Source organism: Anguilla anguilla, chromosome 5, assembly GCF_013347855.1.
Source record: "Anguilla anguilla isolate fAngAng1 chromosome 5, fAngAng1.pri, whole genome shotgun sequence".
Lineage (NCBI taxonomy): Eukaryota > Metazoa > Chordata > Actinopteri > Anguilliformes > Anguillidae > Anguilla > Anguilla anguilla.
The window spans coordinates 5,853,561-5,875,361 of NC_049205.1; the positions used below are offsets into that span (position 1 = coordinate 5,853,561).

At 47.7% G+C, this 21,801-nt stretch overlaps 1 protein-coding gene and 1 long non-coding RNA gene across 2 annotated transcripts in view; one reads left to right on the top strand and one right to left on the bottom strand.

The window, feature by feature from the left end:
• Positions 1-143: 143 nt before the first annotated feature.
• LOC118227410 (5-hydroxytryptamine receptor 7-like) lies at positions 144-18,265 on the top strand. The gene is made up of 2 exons (XM_035417833.1): positions 144-697; positions 17,430-18,265. The coding sequence occupies exons 1-2, from the start codon at positions 180-182 to the stop codon at positions 18,253-18,255; spliced, it is 1,344 nt and encodes a 447-aa protein (XP_035273724.1). The 5' UTR covers positions 144-179; the 3' UTR covers positions 18,256-18,265.
• LOC118227416 overlaps positions 661-21,801 on the bottom strand; it is an 80,475-nt gene continuing 59,334 nt past the window's right edge. The window contains exons 3-4 of the long non-coding RNA XR_004765273.1: positions 5,955-6,096; positions 661-727 (exon numbers count right to left, since the gene is read on the bottom strand). This is a non-coding gene — a long non-coding RNA (uncharacterized LOC118227416). The remainder of the gene's footprint in view (positions 728-5,954; positions 6,097-21,801) is intronic.

The following is a 21,801-nucleotide window of genomic DNA, read 5'->3' on the forward strand; positions in this document are numbered from 1 at the left end:
TTTACAAATGACGCTTCAAAAACGCGGAGAGCAAAGACCGAGATTTTTTCTCTCTCTTCAAACATTGGCCAGATCCAGTCTGCGCTAAAAAAAACTATTATGAAGATACCGACCCAGTGTTATCAAGCTGCAGTGAACTATTTTTCGCATGTGCGGTAAGCTAGGATACAACGTATAGAATGGTGATACACGCCAATTCGGAGCTGTTTCAGAACAGACATTTCTCCCTCGGACAAACAGAGGACCTCAGAAACTGGCAGGGCTTATCCCCGTCCACCCCTGCGGCCGAAGCTCTTCTCCCAATGACCGTACAACTTCCCCCTTCGGATCTGCTTACCAGCAACGGGACCAACTCAACCAACGGCGGGGACGACGCAGTCCCGTACGGCGACGTGGAGAAGATTGTAATCGGCATCGTGTTGTCCATCATAAATCTCACAACGATCGGTGGGAACTTGTTGGTCATCATCTCCGTGTGTATAGTAAAGAAACTCAGGCAACCCTCCAACTACTTAGTGGTGTCCCTCGCCGCTGCCGACCTCTCGGTGGCGTTGGCGGTCATGCCGTTTGTCATTATCACGGACCTCGTCGGTGGCGAGTGGCTTTTCGGGAAAGTTTTCTGCAACGTGTTCATCGCCATGGACGTCATGTGCTGTACAGCCTCAATTATGAACCTCTGCCTCATCAGCGTGGACAGGTAAGGCTTCTATTGGGAAAGTTTTCAGGCCTGCAAGATACAAAAAAATAATATTTGTATCATCATAGTTGCTGCCGTTAATTTCCATCCATTAATTTTGGTAAAACATATCCTGTACCATTTTTCCAGGTTGATGTGCCCTTTTCTCACTCTAAGAACCTGCCCCTGAAAAGGTCTCTGCACAGCACTGGTGGGGTTACTGTCACATGTAACATGTTTATATGATGGATTTTTATAGATACGTACATTTTGAAGCTGGCCAGGACACATAGCAGCAGAAGCAGAGACATTTGGGGTGTTGGGGAGCAGGGCAGACACGCAGGCGGATGCAATCTCAACTCAAAGAGCGTATACGGGATCTGCTGTCGTGATTAAAATCCATTCTGCCTGTTCTGGTAACTTGTTGCTTGACCTCACCAGAAGGTCATGGTTAAGGTCATGGAATGAGACTGGGGAAATGGGGGGGGTGCTTTGGCTTACAGTGATAATGTGTATGCTATACACGTACTGAATACGTATGAATGCATTGGGGATATATCTAGAATATATACAGCATGTATGTAAGCTGAAAGCCCAAAAGAACACGAGGGTTCATTATCTCTCTCCCTGCAACAGGCTGTGTTTTATTCAGACACAGCTTCGTAAATAGCGTTGCTTTCACGCCGCCTGAGGACACAAACTTCCTAGAAACCTGCAGCCAAGTGACCTTATTACTAATGGCAGGAGGGGAACACTATTTAACCATTTCAGGTGTCAGTTCACAAATACGTGACTAGAATGTCCTTAACTGAACAATCAGATGCTGATGTAACAGTCACTACTGTTGGCTGAAAGCAATGGAGTTCCAGAATTCGGACTTAGAATTTCAGGGGAAAAAAAACATTCCAAAAAACCTACTCTTGAAAGGGTTAATGGTTGTTCTTATTCTAGTCTGTATAGTGCTACCTGTGCTTCATTATTTACTGAACCTACATTCAACATACAGCTGCACAAGCATAACAACAAGGACATTTGTTTGAAAACACAACAAAAACATAATTTTACTGAGAAATTTCACACAGTTGGCTAGTTTGAACCAGGATTGGGAAATGCAAGTAGAGCTTCTTACTTAAAAAAAAAATCCTACATGTTTTTTATTTTCCCATTTTCTCTTGATAGTTTAGATTCATATTTAATCCTGTTTTGCTTGTGTTTATACAGAGGAAGTAGTCTCGTACATTTGTGAGGCTCAGCGGAATGACATGATATTTATTTTGGCGTTTGTGTCTGGGCAGTGTAATCCCTGTTTTAAGAGGAAAGGAAGCTAAACTCTGTGTATATACGTGTTCTGCAAAATGTCCTGCGTCTCCGGATAGAGATATCCCAAAGGACTGGGTCTGTGGTCTATCCTCTGCCAGAAGATTCCTGGATTTCCAAATTAACTGGCTGACCTCTGGCGTGAGAAAGATGCCGCTCCCAGATATTTAAAAATGTATTTGCCGGCCGGTATTTTTCTCAGAAGGGCACGAAGAGGAGTATTTGCAGAACAGGAAAGGGGAGGCAGCTGGACCACAGCAGCCCACAGGCAAAGACGAGGGAGGGGCAAACACAGGAGGGGCCAGAGTCACACACGAGTGGGAGGAGCCACACAGGAGAGGGAGGGGTTACATATGAGAAGGGAGGAGTCTTTCTTGAGGGGGGAGGAGTCACGTGAGACATTGTGTCATTTGTGTTGTTTGGGAAGAATTTACTGGTTTTAGACGAACGGGAGGAGTCAAGTGAAAGTGGAGGAGTCGGACATTAGAGATAAAACTCACACCACGAAGTCTCACACAATGTCCAAGACAGTGCCAGACATGGCGTCTCTCACAGGAACTAATTTTCAGCTCCCCCCGCTTGACAGAGCAACTGACATTAACAATTACAGACAAAAGGTACATGCTGTTGAGCGTCAACTCTCTCTGGCATGCTGGGAGCTGGAGTTCCACTGCCCCTTTCCAATAATGGGGGAAACCTCAGTATAAAGGGTGTGTAGTTTTTTTCCCCCCATCTGCAGTCATTGGTACAGTGAGTCTGGCAGCTCAGTGCATTAGGCACATTACACTGGCCCCTGGCCACGGTCTTGTCTTATATAAGACTATCTTGAGAATGGAATCAGACAAACCTTTCTCCGGCGCGCACTCTTACGCAGTGATAAGGGGCAGAGTCGTCTCAGAGACGCTCTCACGGTGACGACAGCTCGGCTCGACACCGTCAGCGTGCTTTTCCGCTAAGTGCATCTCCAGACCGGTACAAATGTGTTTATGGGGTTTCTTGGAAACGATTTTATCTGGATGTACTGGAACCGGACGTCTGTGTCTTAGAGGAAGAGAGACAGCACCCCCCCACCCCCCCACCCAACCCCCACCCCTCCCCCCCCCAGGATCCTTATATCCTCCTGAGATCCTGCAAAAAAAAAAGAAGTTAAAGTTTTACAATTTTTGTCTGACTTAATCCAAGTGTGTTGGATGAAAACAAGTTGCTGTGAAAATATTTCAAATATATAACTTATTTTATTTTTATTGAATGTCCATGTAATGTATGTTTTTTTACATTCTCTGAAGACTTGTGCTTAGCATCAATACTGATTGCCTGAGGGAATGTCTGAAAAGTCCTCTCATGAATTCGCTTTTTAAAAACACCATGAAGAACAAGAATCAATCTGACCAATTGGGCATTTTGAAACTCTTGGGGAAAAATGTGCATGCGGTTCCAGTTAAAAAAAAAAATGAATACAGACCATTTAACATGAACAGTAAATGTAATGTTCTGCAATCATAGTTAACCTGTATTTGTGCATTAGTGATGCTGCATTTAGACTGTCTTGTCTGGTAATGTTGTTTGCCAGGTCTGTAGTTTACACAGACCAGGCGAACTGGAGTAGATATTGACTGGGGTCAGGCCAGATCATTATCTGGGCTACAGAGACCATTAGCTAGCTGGAATATAACCTGCGGTATGCACACTACCGTGGCCTTTTCACAACATTTTAAAGGAGGGAATATAACCTGTGATATGGATGGCACAATCGCCTTTTCACAGTTGTACATAAGGGAATATGACCCGCAGTATGGATGGCACCATGACCATTTCACAGTCATTTAAATAAGGGACTACAACCTGCGATATGGGTGGTACCATAGCGCAATAATAACTGCTCACACCTGTGCATGGCAGATATTGACATTTTAACACAAACATGTGTTGCATCCCCCCTCCCCCCCTCCCCTCCTCCCCCCCTCCCCCGATACTAACCCTGAATGTCTTGCACAGACTGCGAAATGATGTCCGTTTTGGTGATTAGCTCGTTAGCTCACGCGTGTAACGATGAACAAGGGCCGCGTTCCCTCCGCATACATAAGGATGAGGGCAGTAAGTCAGATCGAGATTCCGTCTGAATTACTCAGGAGCGCTGTCTGTTCTCCCGGCCGCTTAATTGGATGTAACAGTTATGGCTGTTCTGGCAGGCGGCCCCGACGGGAGGTGGATTTTTCACCACGTATGTTTTGCGTGCCGTTTCCTGAGATCGGCACTGAGAGGGGGGGAGGGGTGTTGGGGTTGGTGGGGGGGGGGGGGAGCCGCCGCCATCGGTTTTCACTCTGCCAGCCGACTCGCTAATGGATCATGCTTTTATGTTATGCCCATAAAAAAAACCCTGATTCCTGGAGCAAAAAACAAAAGAAAAAAAAGAAAGAAACATGATTTAGGCACTTGAATTCTTTTCCGCCCTGGGCCCCCTCACTGTGAGGCAGAGTCTAATTTGTCACAGAGACGGAGATGGCGGCGTAGGGGCCAGATCACGGTTGTACGACAGCTCTGCCTCCGGTCAGTGACTGTGGTGTAGGGTGTGGATTTGGTGAGCTATGTCTCCACTGATGCAGAAAGGATCATTAAAATGACACAAGGTGCACACATCATACGCCTATCTGAGGTTTCTGACAAACGTATTTACGAAGGTCCATTTAGTGCTTACGAGGGTGTTGCGCAAGTCAATATGAATGAGTTACATAGCTTGTGCACACCATTTTTTCTCTGGTCCGCTACCTGCATTTCTGACACAGGGGACCAGATGTCCAGGTGCTCTGAGGCTCTTTCCCCCGCGAAGCCTGTTAGGTAAAAGTGCAGGTAATTAACGCGCTGGTGTTGTTTTTTCTTCTCACCCACTGTTCTAAACGCGATAGCGCTGTGCGTTTCCCTTCCTGCCGCAGGACGTTAAAAAGAGAGAGAGAGAGAGAGAGGGACCCAGGAGACGGGGGGGGGGGGGGGATGGGGGGTGGGGGGGGGGGGCTCAGTGCGTCTCAGAGATACCAGCTCTGTTCGCCCGGTGCAGCGCACAGCCCGACACAGAGAGAGAATCAGCAGATAAGCACCGCAGCACCGGCATCGGGTGGAACCAGTTCAGCTTCCATTTCCATCCCTCTGCCTGGGATGACTTTATGAAAAAGCCAGATAAATTTGGATCAGCCTTTGAATATTATAGGATATTCTATTATATTATATACACTATATGAGCAAAAGTATCTGGATACTCCTTGCTCTGGGGCAGTTTTTTTGTGGTTTTGGGCGAGCCTCCTTAGTTCCATTTGAGGGCAAATCTTAATGTGAATGACATTCTGATGATTCTGTGCTTCCAACTTTGTGGCAACAGTTTGGGGGGAGGCCCTTTCCTGTTTCAGCATGACAGTGCCCCCGGGCACACAGCGAGGTCCATATAGAAATGGTTTTGTCGAGATTGGTGTCATGGAGAACTTGACTGGCCTGCGCAGAGCCCTGACCTAAACCGCACCAAACACCTTTGGGATCAAATGGAAAGCCAACTGCAAGCCAGGCCTTATCACCCAATCAGTGCCCAACCTCAGTAATGCTCTTCTGGCTGAATAGAAGCAAGTCCCTGATAAAGCCCTCCCAGAAGAGTGGAGGTTGTTATAGCAGCAAAAGGTGGACCAGCTCCATATTAATGCCCATAAATTTTGGATGAGACGTTGGATGTCAGGTGTCCACATACATTTGGCCATGTAGCATATATATATATATATATATATATATATATATATATATATATGTATTATATATATAATTATTATTATTTAATGTTTTGGAGGAACTGGAAGGCAGTCTCACGGAAGCTTTGCTTTGACGTAAGCGATGAACCTCACTGCCTGTGACGCTGTAAAAATAGAGCACCTCTTCTGTCACGGAAAGCGTTTGCGCATGGGAACACATTTCGGTAATTACTCACCGGTAACGTACGGGGGGGGGGGACGGTGTCCTCCCGGGGCAAATCGACCGCGAATTAAACCGCGGTGCCGGTGCCCCAGCTCTCCCTGTCAGCCCTAATTTCACCCTCGAAATAATCCGCCGTGTCTTTTTCCTCCTCGTTCCTGAAATAAAGAGAGCAAGCAAGCAGAGAGAGAGGTGGATTGTGGGAAGCGAGTGTGTCAGAGGGGTGGGGGATGGGGGGAGGTCAGAGAGGGGTGGGGTTCAGGGAGGGGGGAGGGGGCGGGAGAGAAGCAGGACGGGGGAGGGGGGGATGCACTCTGGTGATCTTTGGCGACAGCGCCAGGTTCAGGTGGGCTATGGCACGTGTAAAAATCAGTTTCTGTACATTGTGCATATGTACCTGCAAATAGTTTAAACTGTATTTAAAGGTGTTGACCATGAAACATTATTTTGTTTCTCTCCCATATTTCTTTTTTCCTTGGTTGCAGCAGAGAATTAGTATCACGTTCTAAAAGCAGAATACAGACGGAGTCATTGTGCTAGTGCATGCACATCAAAATACAAAAGTAATTTCCCAAAAGTAACTCCTGACAAAAAAAAAAAAAAAAGACGGTTTGAGACACTCACTGTCTGCTATGCTCCATCAAAAGATCTTCACAGCAGGCAGAAGAAACGCTCTATCTCCCCTCATCTTCTGCCAGAACACCGGGCAGCTGTCCTTCCCTGTCTCTGTGATTTATACCTGTGCCCAGACCTGCGTCAGTCAAACCAAACTAAATACTGGGTCACCGCATAATGGTCTTGCATAGTGCGTAACACTTTCACTGGTATCACAAAGATCATACAGTGGTCTTGCATTGTATATAAAGGTTCCAGTGGTAGCGCCAAGATCATATAATATATTTATGAATATATTACGGGGCGACATAGCTCAGGAGGTAAGAGCGGTTGTCTGGCAGTCGGAGGGTTGCCGGTTTGATCCCCCGCCCTGGGCGTGTCGAAGTGTCCCTGAGCAAGACACCTAACCCCTAATTGCTCTGGTGAACGAGAGGCATCAATTGTAAAGCGCTTTGGATAAAAGCGCTATATAAATGCAGTCCATTTACCATCCATTTACCATATAATGGTCCTGCATAGTAAGGAACACTTCCATTGGTAGCACAATAATCAGTAGTTAAAATTAGTTTGAACTGGAGTGATGGAGCCACGCGTTCTTCGATTTATATAAATAACTTCTTTCATGCGCGTCCAAGTACAAAACTTGGCTGGATCCCAGGTTTAAAAAAAGAAAGAAGAAATTCTGAGCCGTTGATCTTCCGATATTGACAGCAGTGCGCGTTCCGCGGGGTCAAAGTTACAGCGACGGTCGTCATTTTCCGTCACAGTCACTTTCGCCGGCGAAGGATCCGGACGCGCCGTCCTGCTGTCGGGTTTCCCGAATTTGCCCCGGCGGTTCACAGTCAGGGCCAAGGCCGGCGCGGAGTGTTAGCGACTGAGTCATCTGCCACCGATCCGTGAAAGAAATCGAACAGCATCTCAGGGGGAGGGCCATTTGCTTGACAGATATCCGTGTTCAGATCAGTGGCGGCCTGCAGAGTCGGGCCAGCTAGCGCACGGGGCAGGCGCGGTGCACCTTCCCAAAAAATCCCCATGATTCTTATACGGTAATCTACATCACCAAGACGCACTAATCACCCAGATGTGCGGGGCATAAGAATCACATAAAGAGGAGAGGCTGAGCACTCCAGCAAAGGTTTAAAACTGGCCCTGTATCGGGAGGCTACTGCAACGGTCCAATGAACCTGCAGCACCAGGATAGCAACAATTCTTCAGATAGTAGTGAGGATAACTATCATTGGCATAAATCGCCTTAAAAATCCATTAAATGCAACCTAATCACCTTAAAAATCCATTAAATGCAACCACCATATGTCTGCATACCTTGTTAGGCTCACTTCCTTTACAAAGCTTTGTCAATAAAAAAACAACAACAACAACAATAATACTGTAACACCATATTCATTGTACCCTAGAGACATGCTTAATATCTCAGAGATCAGACCAGATAGGTCGCATTTATGCGCTGGATCACACAGATTTGATGTCGATTCTTTACGTGGAAACAGGAATTGCTATGTTCCCTTGGTGGTCAGTAGCGGATGAGCGCAGGGCAGTATCTTGCTGAGAAACTCTCGCGGGCAGTTTTGGCACGAGACCGGAGCGCGCGTGAAGAGCCTCCTCTCTCTCTCTCTCCCCGGCTGCGACGAGCGCGCGTGGGAGTTCGTTTTGGAACGGTTCGAGGCGAATCCATTTAATCATTACCATTCATTTGCGCGACCGGCATTTATTGTTTTTTGCATCGCCGCTTGCCCGTACGTACCGGAACGTCGGGTTTGACGGGCTCGCTAATGAGCCTCAAGCGATTTTAATCTCAGCCCCGCGTCTTCGATGAGAGGCGGCGCACTGACGATACCGGCTCTCAGCAGGAGACGATGCGCTAAGCGCGAACATTAAGGCCGGGACCAATCTTCATCTGCTGCCGAGGAAAACGGCACTTAATGCAATAAATCACACAGGTTTTTATACGCAACACTAACGTCTTTTCTCAAAAAATTCAATCTCATATTCCCTTTCTCTTTTTTTGCGGGGATATACTCGAACACTTGGTTGTCAACACACACACACAATAACACTCACAATTTATGCAACACACACACACACACAAAGAACACTCATATTTATCATGCAAACATTTAGATACCTACTCTACTTTTCTTCATCAGCAGCCTATGACAAAATCAATTTTCGCGTTCTAAAATATCATGGTTTTATGATGATAAAACGGGTTATGGCACTACTGGAATATAGTCACACAGCGTAGCGACTTAGAAATATCAACTATCCCTCCAACTATTTGTGCAACCTTTCCATCAGAGTGGAGACCAAACCAGGCAGTAGATTTTATTGCTCTGAGCACAGAGATAATCTATTTTCCTGCCCATATTTTACAAACTGGAGTTAACATTTGGCCGTGAAGTGGAATCTAGATTATTTTCAGCTGCTATACAAAGTTTCACCATTTTACGATTTTATCTGCCCCATGAATAATGCAACGTTTCTTCTAATCAGATTACCCCATACATGGTACAATTGGTACAATCATATTACCCCATACATGATTTTAGATTTCAGCTAACATTTTAAGCAAGGCAAAAATCTCTTGGTCTGTCTCTTTCTGCCTCTCTCTCTCTCTCTCTGCCTCTCTCACTCTCTCCCACACATGTACACACACACACACACACACAGCAGATGAAACGGTTGTTTAAATCGAATGTCCAATGCAGTGTTCCCAGGTGTCCGATCTTTATTTGTGTGCCCGCTTTCTTCCCCGAGTCTGAGTCACTCCCATTATCCAACCAGTCTAAATATATCTGTTTCTGCATCTTATCATTTTCCCTGTCTCAGAGAATACGTTCAAATCTAGTCAATAGATAAATAATGAATAATCGTTGATTATAAGAATTATTTTCCAGATACCGATAATAATAATAATAATAATAATAATAATACTACTAATAATAATAAACTGCATTATGCAATACGAACATTACATGGCCTGTGGCTCTGTGGTTCAGCCGTTGTGGCAGTTAGTCAGGAAGCGGAGGTTTAGGCATTATGCCTCCAGGAAAGAGGGTTCACTGGCCCAGAATAATGTGTGGACCCCCTTTAAGGGACTGCAGTTAAGAAGCTCGTGAAAAGGGCTGTCACTCATGTTCACTGTGCAGTAACCTTTACTGTGACTAGGGGACAGCCTACTCCCCCCCTTACTCATTCAGCCACAGGACGTTCATAAACCACACACCCAGCAAACAAGATTTTGGTGCCCCGGTACATTCCTGGGAGAACCGTGCGTGTGACAGGGTAGAACACCCACTGCCACAGCGTCGCCCGTCATCAGAACCCCTTCATAAATATTCCCAGAATGCACCTGTCTGGAATGTTTCGGTTTCAAAGGCAGGGAGACGAACGCGCAGGAGCGCTCACTCGCGCACACATCCATCGAGTTATGGGAACTCTCGCATGAAGTTTTTTGAAAAAGTCCCACAATCCCAGGAATGTTTCAGTTTCAAAGGTTGGGAGACACACACACTGTTACTTACACACACACACACACACACACACACACAGTGTTAATGAGCTGAGCAGTGCTGAGTACAATCTGCGGCATTAGCCTGGCTCTCTCCCACACTGCCAGGTCATACGAGCGATTTGCCGCGTATCTGAGACAGGGGACAGGACTGAAAAACTCAGACGCGGATTCTAACTGTTCTCTCGCCAAGGCTTGTCATTATCTCACCGCCATCTGGCTCAGCGCAACACCTCCAAAGAATTCTGGAAAGAAATCCACAAAAAAAGAAAAAAAAGAAGAAAAAAAAAGAAGCTAGCTACCTTTCACAGTGTGTTCTTATCGTCTACTCTGCTTTGTTTACTTGGAGACAAATCCGTGCTCAACCGGCCTCCCACACACGCAAACAGGACGCTCATCGCCTCTACCGCTGCGGTGAGACTGGCCGTTCGGGGAACAAATGCGATCCACTATAAACACGCTGTTGACCCTCTGACCGAAAGGGTTTTATTTACACGCGTCAGAAATTCTTGGTCTTCTCGAGCTTTTGCATGTCTCCCTCAGCGACGGCACGATAAGTATATGCATATTTATAGTACGCCCCCGCTCTGTTAAAAGTGTTTAGGCTGCTCATCTGTACGTCGTTTCACAAATAATAATGTGAAAATGGACAGGCATGGTTTTTAAAAAGAAACCTGGCCTTAACTTTCACCAAGACGACAACTTTCGGCCCTGTTTGACGAAGCAGGATTACTGAGTTAGCTGGATAACTGCGCCAAGTAAAACCTGGAACCCTCCCAAATCTGGAACATGCACTGAAGTAAGAAGAGCTGTTCTGGGTTTTACTCAGTGCAGTCGTCCAGCTAACTCAGTAACCCTGCATCGTAAAAATACCCCCCTGAACTGGAAAGACACAGAGAAAAAATATCCACCTGCAAATGGGTGCAACTTCGGTAGAATATGTCACGGACCGACACACTCACAACCTCTCCAAAAACAGAATTTAAAAAGTTAGTGACACCTGCACCCAAACTCATAAAACAGAGCGCTCTCCCCATCCCGAGAGGGCCTCGGAGGGGGGCTCCATCTGCGACCCTGTGAGCATTCTGGGGGGGAGGGGGAGGAGGGGGGCCATCTGCGACACACACACACACACACTCTCCCCCCCCCCCCCCCTCCCCCAGGCGTCCGGAAGCAGAGCTAATTGCATTAGCGGCTCGGGTAGAGATTCTGTGCCATTTCCCCCAAAAAATATAGTGGCTGCCTGTCCCAGAGAGTGCAGGACCAGACAGGAAGGGACCACATCTTTTCAGAGCTGTGCTCAGCAACTGCACTTTTCAAAGGAGGCTTTTATAGGTGAGCCTTTCAAGAGATTATTTTGTATGGGAGTGCTTTATAGCACACACACACACACACACATGCACACTCACACATACATGTACACACACACGTTCACACCCATCCAAATTATGCAAACTCTCTCGCACATAATTTCTTTGACAATCCCGTGAATTTGTGACAAGTTGCCAACATGTTATGGTGGTTAGTGCCACACTACATTATTCACATCTGGTTACGTTGCGCAAACAAAATGGAAGCACACCGGCAGCAGCATTAGTCATCGCGAATGTGAAAAGTCAGCACTCTCAACAAGACTGCCGTCGTGCTGTGAACCGTTCCTCTGGGCCGCTTCACGTTCTAATAATATCGGAGGTTAAAGGTGCGTATTAGACACCGTGCCGCGTGGAGACACACCGCTCATGCAAGACGATTAAAGTTGATGACTACACAGCTTCCAGATGGAGTCACTGCGCAGTGAACTCAGAGGACTAAGGAAGTGTGGACGCAGAGCTTCTGTTAGATTCTCAGAACAAAAGGTACTTTTTCACACCTTTTTTTTTTTTTTCCTGGTACAAACGCTTGTCACTGGGGTGGTATGCTAGAGGAACACAAAATTGTACCTCTGGCCAGTGATACATAATTAATATAGACCCTTTTTGGCTTGTAAAAGGTACTAATTAGCACTCAAATAGACTTTCATTTTACTTCCAGGGTACTTTTAGGAAATTTGTTCCTTGAAGAACAAACATGTCTCCCCATGGTACCTATTTCTGTGAGTGTGGAGGGTTTAATTTATATGTGAATGCTCTTTCTAGTCCGATTTTGCCCTGCCAGCACCTGAAATCATGGTGTAAAAACATGTTCTGATGAACAGATTATAGAAAAACAACACCATGACACTTGAAATGTTTAAGTCTGAAACCTGTGTTGACTTGCCGACAGACCCCCTGCAATTATAAACTCTCAAAATAGACACCTGTACTGCCGGGAAGCTGCATTGATGATGGGTAATTCGGCAGCTTTGAAACTGGGATGTATCCATATTTATGAGGTAATTAAGTTTTCAAAACAGTCAATTAACTTTCTCCTCATTTGCTCCTTGAAACCTCAACATTGTTTGTGCGCAAACTTCATTATAAACAGCCAATTCATATTAGTTAACACAATTGCTCAGCTGCTGAAATTTATTTCTAATCATTTATTATTTAGTAATTAACTAATCACTTAAAAAACAAAAGTAGCACATTTAAAAGATTGTGGTTTCTCACCCTCCACTAACATTTAAACCAACCGACCATTTGGCTATAGTGAGATGTTCATTGGTGCTGGTCATCATCATCATCTCCATATCTCTGACATTAACATCTCCCTATGAAAGTTTGTTTAATTTCTGTACAGATAAAATCTAACTAAAGATGCACAATGCAAGATGTATGGAATATAGTACCCTATTCTTAATATATGAGAATGTGAACAAATTAAATAGAACGTAAACTGGGTTATCTTCGTTTTAATTTCAATCAGTCAAAATTATTATAATTACTCAGTGACACAATTGCAGTCATATTCATAATGCATAATAGCAGCAAAGGGTCTTCTTTTTTGGACTGATTGACAGGCTAGCGACTCCTTCAAAGCTCAGCCAAGTCAAACACAACGATTAGCAGCCAAAGTGAGGGAGAAGCCTTCACCATCTTGTATTCCAGTTCAGTCGAGGGCCAAGGAGACAAGGATGGATAAAATGTGTTATTTGGAAAGAGCCCATCGTCTCCCATAGCCTAAAAGGCCTTCCGTACCACGGATAGCGGTGTTCTTGCACACAGGCAGACACAGCTGGGTTTTGTCCACAGTCAACTCAGGTGTTGCTCATTGCCTGTTATAAGGGTGCTGTCCTGTGGGACATGGAGAGACCAGCTTACACACTGTCGCTTGGGTGGTCTCTTCACTACACACATAGCTCACGACCAATCACGACACTTCATTTAAAAACGTGAATGTTTTCCTTTATTGCGTTTATTTGTGCACGCGCTCTGGAATTCAGATTAATGAACCTGCAATTAAAGACTACCTGAAATGTTCACTTCCTGTTTGGACGCACTGTTTGGTTTAGTTGTTTTGGCTTTCTCGTTCCTTTTGTTCACTAACCACCCATTTTGTGTGTGTGTGTGTGCATTACTCATCCAAAGGAGGTGAAAGGCCTGGTGGCTTCCCATTAGAGCCCACCTCTCTTTTCTAAATCTCTCCACGGCAACACAGCAGACCCACGCAGCAGAGAGCGCCAAACCGCCAGGACATGCCCTCACTTCCGCTGCCCCCCCCCCACCCCCTCCTCCCGCCCCCGCCCGAGATCGATACGCCGCTGTCTGCCCACACCACGGCCCCTCGGCCTCCTCCGTCAAACCCAAAAATAAGACACCGCGTTCGTCTTCCCTCTTCCCCCCCCACCCTTACTCCCACCTCGAAAGACGCGGACGGGCTTGTCGCGGCTGACGGGCGTTCGATTTAGCGGGTGGTCGAGCTTGGCGGCTCCGCGATCGCGCGGTTTTCCAGATCAGCGGGTCTGGCCTGATTTCTGTTCACACTCAGCTTCCCTTCTGACAGTTTTTTTTTGGGAGGTGGGGGCTGCCAGCATAAAAGTGACAAACTCTGATGTTAAGCCTCATCACACCCCCCCCCCCCCACCCCCACCCCCACCCCACCCCACGCCACCCCCATTTCCTTGTGCGCTCTGACACGAGCTTTCGTGCACGGCACAGGGGAACCTGCTCGCCTGCAGGACGTCCCGTGGCCAGTCCCCATTTCCCCCCTCGGCGAGCGAAACCACTCGGCGCGCCTGCTGAAGGGTCTGGAGGAGTCTGCGTCATCGCAGGCTCCGGCAGAGGCGTTCGCCATCTTGAGCGGCGCCGCGGTCTGCCTGAAATCTATTGGACACGGCTGCTCTCAGGTCCCCGTGCAGCTCATTCCTAAAGCGGGTCACGTGATCTCCGGCCTGGGTCCTGTGGTCTTCGCATCCCACACTGTGAAACCCCAACGGGTTCGAGGAAACAAGTCGCCTTGAACCATTTGAACAGGGAAAATGTTCACTGGCCTTTTAATGAAATATTTTTTTCTTACTCTTTTTATTAGAGTTATATTTCTCAATTTTTCACGTTGAGACTCCTCAAGTCACTTAAGACCGACACTCAGGTAATACAGTGTAAGTCAAGGCTTGCTATTCTCCAATCCTGGAAGGTCACAGTCTGTCCTGGTTTTTCTGATTTTCTTTCAATCAGCAGCCAATTTAGGCCCATTTGGAAGCAAGCAGTGCAGACTCCTTAGCCAATCAATGACTGAAATCAAGTGCTTACGTTCAGAGACTCATCAAAAACCAGCAGACGTGGCAGCCCTCCAGGATCTGAGTTTGAGATTCCTGGGCCAGGTCCCCCCGGTCGCGGTGGCAGGAAGTTCACGGCAGGGGGATGTAATTGGCTTTGTCGCCAGTCGACCGTAGTTCCTGGGATTACAGCTGCCTTAGCCCCTCCCACTGACATGCTCTCTCTTGTGCAAATGTGTTCCCCGTTGCCATGGGCAACCTTTCATCTGGTATCCACCAATGACGGCGCCGCAGGCCCTAGGCAATGGCGAAAGCCTTTGAGAGAGAGAGAGAGGGGGCCGTGAAGCACTGCTCTGAGAGGGGAGGACGCCTGTCTAGGTGCTCGTTCCAGTCATTAACACTGATGCCAAGTCCACTCTTAACACCCGCTCTCCAATCTGGGTTTAACTTCACACGTCGGTTTTTTTCCCACTATAAACACCCTGACAGGGAAGTAGGTCCATTACTCATAATCAACAGACGTGTAAAATGGCTGCCAAATGTGTCGATGTCGGGTGTGTGTCTCGGGGCCACTCTTGATCCGTATGCATCTACGTCACTCCTAGGATGCCCATCCTGAGAAATTAGGAATTGATCTATCAGATGTGAAAATGTACCCCCGGTACAAACAGAAATAACCCTCTCCATAGAGCCATAGAACATCCCTTCTACATTACGTAACAACATCCAAACCACAAACTAAACACTTCATGGTCCATATTTACTATAAGCATTCCGCAAATTACCGTTAGTACCGTTGGCGCATGTTTTTAATTTAGCGGATTGTTTGCTAAAACTGGTTCCGTAAATGAGCACAGCCGCGGTGAGTTCATTTAAATGCACTGCCGGTATTCAGATTGTCATTTTTACGTACCACACAATGTCACATGAAATAGCCTACACAACAAGCAGAAGACCAACAGAATCGTTTATAAATTGTTTTTGTTTATTTTTTATTATTATTTATTTTTTATATATTGTTTTAAATAAAAGTTCGTAAATAGTATGCACATGCGAGGCACCGAAGTTGTTGAAAGCTTTTTCCAAAAAAAAAAAAAAAAAGTGTTCTCACAGTCCTGGGTAATTTACTGTTTTTAACATTTTTTTTTAGGACCATTGTGCTCCCTCAACCGTATAATCATAATAGACCACTGATAGCATAATGTCTCCTAACCGCGGGAAAAAAGCTTCAATTATAATGACCTCATGAAATCCAGAGCAGGACTAAACAGAGAGGAACGTTCAGACTCCCCCGTGCGCGGCTCAATGAAAGGTCTTTTTGTTCTGTGGGGGTCTGACGGTGCTCTCGGGTCACAAGTAAATGGGAAAATCATTGTGAATCTCCATCATTATCCCCCTGTAATTGAAGTTCCCCCCTTGGCGGAGTGATTGAAGAGCCCGCGGTGCTCTTAGCGGAGGCTCGGCCTGATTGTCTCTCCCTGTTCCGGCGCATGAGCTCAAACGCCGCCACTTGGCCCTCGTCGGCTCGCGGGGTTTTCTGCAATTCTGCATATCAAAATACTGCCGTTGTTCCCTCCGTCTGGTTTTCATGGTTTTTCGCGGACCTTACAATTTGACGCCGCTTGGGCATGGGTTCGCAGATATAAATTCTCAATCTATACAAAATCGTTTACGCGAGGGAGGCTTTATGAGAGAAGTAATACAAACTAGAGCACACACTTGCCGTTATCACGGAGAATTCAGTCAACAAGGAATTTTTGTTTTGATGATTAAAGTGCCATAAAAGGTTGAAAATCATATTATTAAAAACCTCGCTAGAAGGCTACCCCGCACTACACAAGTACAGACACCATAATACATCGATCGCTTTTTAGTTATTTCTTCTAGGGCTGCATTAAATTGTTGGCTTGTTTGCGTAATATGTCCACTTTGTCTTATTATACAGATATACAGATATAGCTCTCACGTCTTCATCGGTATAACCCCTCAGTGTCACTTTAGCAACAACCCCGTTCACCTCTCCGGAAACTTCTGGTGAAAACCCCGACGAAAACGCCACAGTTTCGGAACGAAAGCACAGATGTTCAGACGACAGCTTGCCCACGTCGCCAGAGACCAAAGATGTGCTCTGACTTGACGTCACTGCGCAGAGCACTAAGCAGACGCGTGCTTTGCCTTGCTCTGGGGCGGGCATTTGTCCGCGAGCCCGTGAATTTCACAAAGAGAAAATTAACTTTAATGTTGGATCCGGAAATTGGATTCAAATATTCTTTGTCTGTGTCTGCCAGCCAATTGCGCGTTAAACATCTGTTGGCGAATTTCAAATCGAAAACTTCCCGTTGTTTAACAGGCTCTTATAATTGCGCTTAGACAATTAAGGCACATGCCGCGATCACCGAAAAGCAGAAAGCGTGGCCTTTTTATATGAAACATAATAAAATATGAATGCAGTAAATGCTGTGCTTGGATTGTACACGTCCATTGCACTGTGTAGTGTAGGAGTGTTAAAAAAAAATACAAGTACTAAACACAAGAGCAGTTTTCCTTCCTGTTTCAAGGCATTGAAGACACATGAAGTACAACACAAAAGACGATTAAATGCCAAAATGCTAAAAAAAAAAAAAAAAAAGCCCCCCCCCCCCCAAGGTAAGTCCTGGTTCCTCTTCCTTCCCCTTTAACCCCTCCCTCCGCCCTCCCGTTACCTTTTCCGGCAGGTACCTGGGGATCATGCGGCCGCTCACCTACCCGGTGCGGCAGAACGGGAAGCTGATGGCCAAGATGGTGCTGACGGTGTGGCTGCTGTCGGCCTCCATCACGCTGCCGCCGCTGTTCGGCTGGGCCACCAACGTGACGGCGGAGCGGGCGTGCCTGATCAGCCAGGACCTGGGCTACACGGTGTACTCCACGGCCGTGGCCTTCTACATCCCCACCGCCGTCATGCTGATCATGTACTACCGCATCTACCGCGCCGCCCAGGTCAGCGCCGCCCGCCACAAGTTCATCAGCTTCCCGCGGCAGAGCGGGCGGCCGGGGGCGGCCGGGTCCGGGGGGGCGGCCGGCGGCGGCGGCGGCGGCGGCGGGGTCGCCGGGGCGACGGGCGAGCGGGGCCCGGGCGAGCGGCGCATGCCCCGGCGGGAGCGGCTGCTGGAGGAGTGCGCGGCGCTGTCGCGGCTGCTCCGGCCCGAGCGGCGGCAGGCCTCGGTGTTCAAGCGGGAGCAGAAGGCGGCGCGCACGCTGGGCGTGATCGTGGGCGCCTTCACCTTCTGCTGGCTGCCCTTCTTCCTGCTGTCGGCCGCCCGGCCCTTCGTCTGCGGCGTGGCCCGCAGCTGCGTGCCCCTGCGCCTGGAGCGCACGCTGCTCTGGCTGGGCTACGCCAACTCGCTGCTCAACCCGCTCATCTACGCCGCCTTCAACCGCGACCTGCGCGCCACCTACTGGAACCTGCTGCGCTGCCGCTACCGCCACATCAACCGCCGCCTGTCCGCCGCCGGCATGCACGAGGCGCTCAAGGCCAAGGACCGGCCCCAGTGCATCCTGTGAGAGAGGGGGGCGGGGCTGGGGGGGCGGAGCCAGTGCATCCTGTGAGAGAGGGGGGCGGGGCTTAGGGAGGCGGGGCTGGGGGGGGCGGAGCCAGTGCATCCTGTGAGAGAGGGGCGAGGGAGCGGAGCCAGTGCATCCTGTGAGAGAGGGGGGCGGGGCTGGGGGGGCGGAGCCAGTGCATCCTGCGAGAGAGGGGGGCGGGGCTGGGGGGGCGGAGCCAGTGCATCCTGTGAGAGAGGGGGGAGGGGCTTAGGGAGGCGGGGCTGGGGGGGCGGAGCCAGTGCATCCTGCGAGAGAGGGGGGTGGGGCTTAGGGAGGCGGGGCTGGGGCAGCGGAGCCAGTGCATCCTGCGAGAGAGGGGGGAGGGGCTTAAGGAGGGGGCTGGGGGGCAGAGCCAGTGCATCCTGTGAGAGAGAGGGTAGGGGCTTAGGGAGGTGGGGCTGGGGGGGCGGAGCCAGTGCATCCTGTGAGAGAGGGGGGAGGGGCTTAGGGAGGTGGGTCTGGGGGGCAGAGCCAGTGCATCCTGTGAGAGAGGGGGCGGGGCTTAGGGAGGCGGGGCTGCGGGGGGGGGGAGCGGCAGAGACAGATTGAGAGAGTAGAGTGAGAGGCGGGGCCCAGAGTGAGAGGGTGGAGTGAGAGGCGGGGCCAGAGTGAGAGGGTGTAGTGGGGTGGAGGGAGAGGTGGAGCCAGAGTGAGAGGGTGGAGTGGGGGTGGGGGAAGAGGTGGAGATACAGTGAAAGGGTGGAGTCAGGGGCGAAGTCACAGACAGTATTGTCACGTTTTGTCATGTCTTGTTGGAGGTGAGTTTCGAGTTTTTCAGAGACTGGACTAAGTTTCCACTCATGGAAATTAACAAATCGGAAACTTCTTATAAAACGAGTGAAAAAAAAAGAAAAAAAAAAAGTTATTTCTTTTGGACTGGATCCCACGATGTCAGCAGCTTGTGTATGTTCTCTATGTTCTTGAGGAATTAAATCCAACCAGGGCTCATGGAATACTGAAAAATATTACAAAGTGTAAAACATATGACTACCTTCATGTGCCAACGGCCTAGACTATTTATATTGTAGACACTGGACTGTAAATATTATTTTAAATTGTTCATAACATGGTACAATTTTAGGACGAGGTGTTGATCAAAAATGACAACAAAAAACAGGATTTCATATTTATATCAATTAATGTGAGTATAATTTGGTATTAGTAATTCATATTGTCCATCACTACATTAGTGATACTTTGAGTATCAATAGAGAACATGGCCATCTAGGCTTGTGATGTCACTAGTCATGTGACCTACCCTGAGCCATTCTGTGAATAAACACCAGAGATCACAGCCTAAAAGGGTGATGTAAATTCATGCTGGAGAGATCTGTTTCCCCCAATGGATAGGCATGTTGTGACCCAAGTTCCATCTTTTACTTCAGCACTTCCTGGATTATACAGTATCTGGCACTTGTCTTGACTCAGAATCTTTAGCATCATCTGTGCAGAACAACCTTGCCTTGAATTCATGTATGTTCGTACGTATTTATTTGCATATTTCTCATATCTGTGAGCACGTAGCAAAAGGGGCATCGCTGTCAAACGGAGATGTTGTCTGCTTCTTGCGTTCATTCTCAAATTCACACCGGTTTACTTAATAAAAAGGGATACCACATGATGAATTTCACTGTGAATTCAAGGAAAAAAATGTCTTTGGCTGGTCTTCATTGCACAAAAGCATTTGCGTCCGTTTGATGTGGATAATAGCTACAGTGGTTGCCTGGAGACTACATTTCTCTGTCTCCCTCTCCCTCCCCCAACGGTTGTATCTCTAAAACATTTTGCTTCTATGATATTGCAACAACAACAAAAAAAAATCCGCAAAAAAAAAGAGCTATTTGTTCTTTCACAGGTTGTTTCCCTAAATGAGAACACCTCAGGTAAGTAATCATATGACAAGCTGAACACCTTTGTAGGTAATTCAAACCAATTCAAACGGTATGATCTAAAAACTGAATTGCATGTCTGAAGCCATGGCTCACATCTTTTAAGAAGCTATTTTTTTGGGTCAGAAAAGAGGATTCATGTGATTTATTTACAAAACAAAAACAGAAAAAAGAATTAGGTTGTTGGGGACATATACAGTACATACAAGGTGCTGTATTTGCTGTATTGTTCATTGTAAACACTTGAACGCATTGTCCAGGAGAGAAATTAAATTTCTACAATGATACAAACCACTTATTTAAAGGGCAAATTAATTAAGACTTGACTCATCCTAATGTCAAAAGTAGTTTACATTAGAATCATTTCGCTCATCGCCCTACTGCCATCTTGCAGAAGGAAAGGTTTGTGGTTTTGACCTGCTGGATTACAGAACTGCAAATGCCTTACAACCTTATTACCACAGTTTCAGGGATTTGTGAATGCTGTATAATTTTGAGTTTATCTTCTAGAAGTTCGCCCAGAGCACCCATCTGTCAAATGATTTTCCACGGCAGCAACCTTCTACAAGAACGATGTCAAAATAGCCGATGTCCAACTAGTCCAACTGTAGGTGGACCCAACTCCAGAAACAGTGATTCTGCTGGTAATTCCTTATTGCAAGCTAATGTCTTTGTCTCAAACTGTGAACATTTCCATCCATCACTGAAATACTTTCCTACCACCCTTTGACAATAAGAAGAAAAATAAAGCTGAAATGAGGCTCCATGCATCAAAGACTCTCACATTTTTCTACAAGACGATATTAACCTTCAGGGGAAGAAAAGGCCGAATGATATAAATCCCACCATTTTTTAATTCCAGGAAAAAGAAGTAGGATTGAGCACCGTACATAACAAGAGAGGCATTTATTCAACTGTAACTAATCTTCACGGCCTACATTTTTGATAATTCGAGGATCCCTCCCGTGGTGAAAGGAGAAGTCGCAAGGCCACAGCTGGAGACACAGGAAGCGCAGGTGGACCCGGCGCAGGCACGAACTGAGTCAGCGTGGGGAGTCGCAGCCGCAGCACCACCTGCATGCAGCGACGTGAGGTCGACAACGCCTGCCCCGGCCAGCTGCTACCTCACATGGATCGCCCCCGCCCCCCCGCCCCGGCCGGCCCCCCTGCCAGCCCCCCTTCCTCCATGTTATTTTCTGGTCACTGACACAGACGCATACGCACAGCTGGCGAACAACGCCGAGTCACCTCTGACGGAGGGAGGACGGATTTTCCCAGAAGCCTCTCCGCCGCCGCGTTTGTGTTTCAGTCGCATCCCAGACTGGCAGAGATCGCGCGGCCATTCAACTGGCCTCTCTTTCAGTCGCATCCCATGAGCCTTTGCAGCTCTCTGTGCGCCGGGTACAGCCTGGCAGAGACAGACTGGCTGAGACAGTGCAGCCGTTTGACTGGCCTCTGTTTGTCTCAGTGATCCCCGGGAGACCAAGCACACCCGTGTGTGAGCGACAGGAACGGGGCGGCTGCAGGTTAAACCCTGTTAATTACACTAGGCCACATCTGGGCCGCATCTGGACCGCATCTGGGCCGCATCAGGGCCGCGACCACACGTCACCCA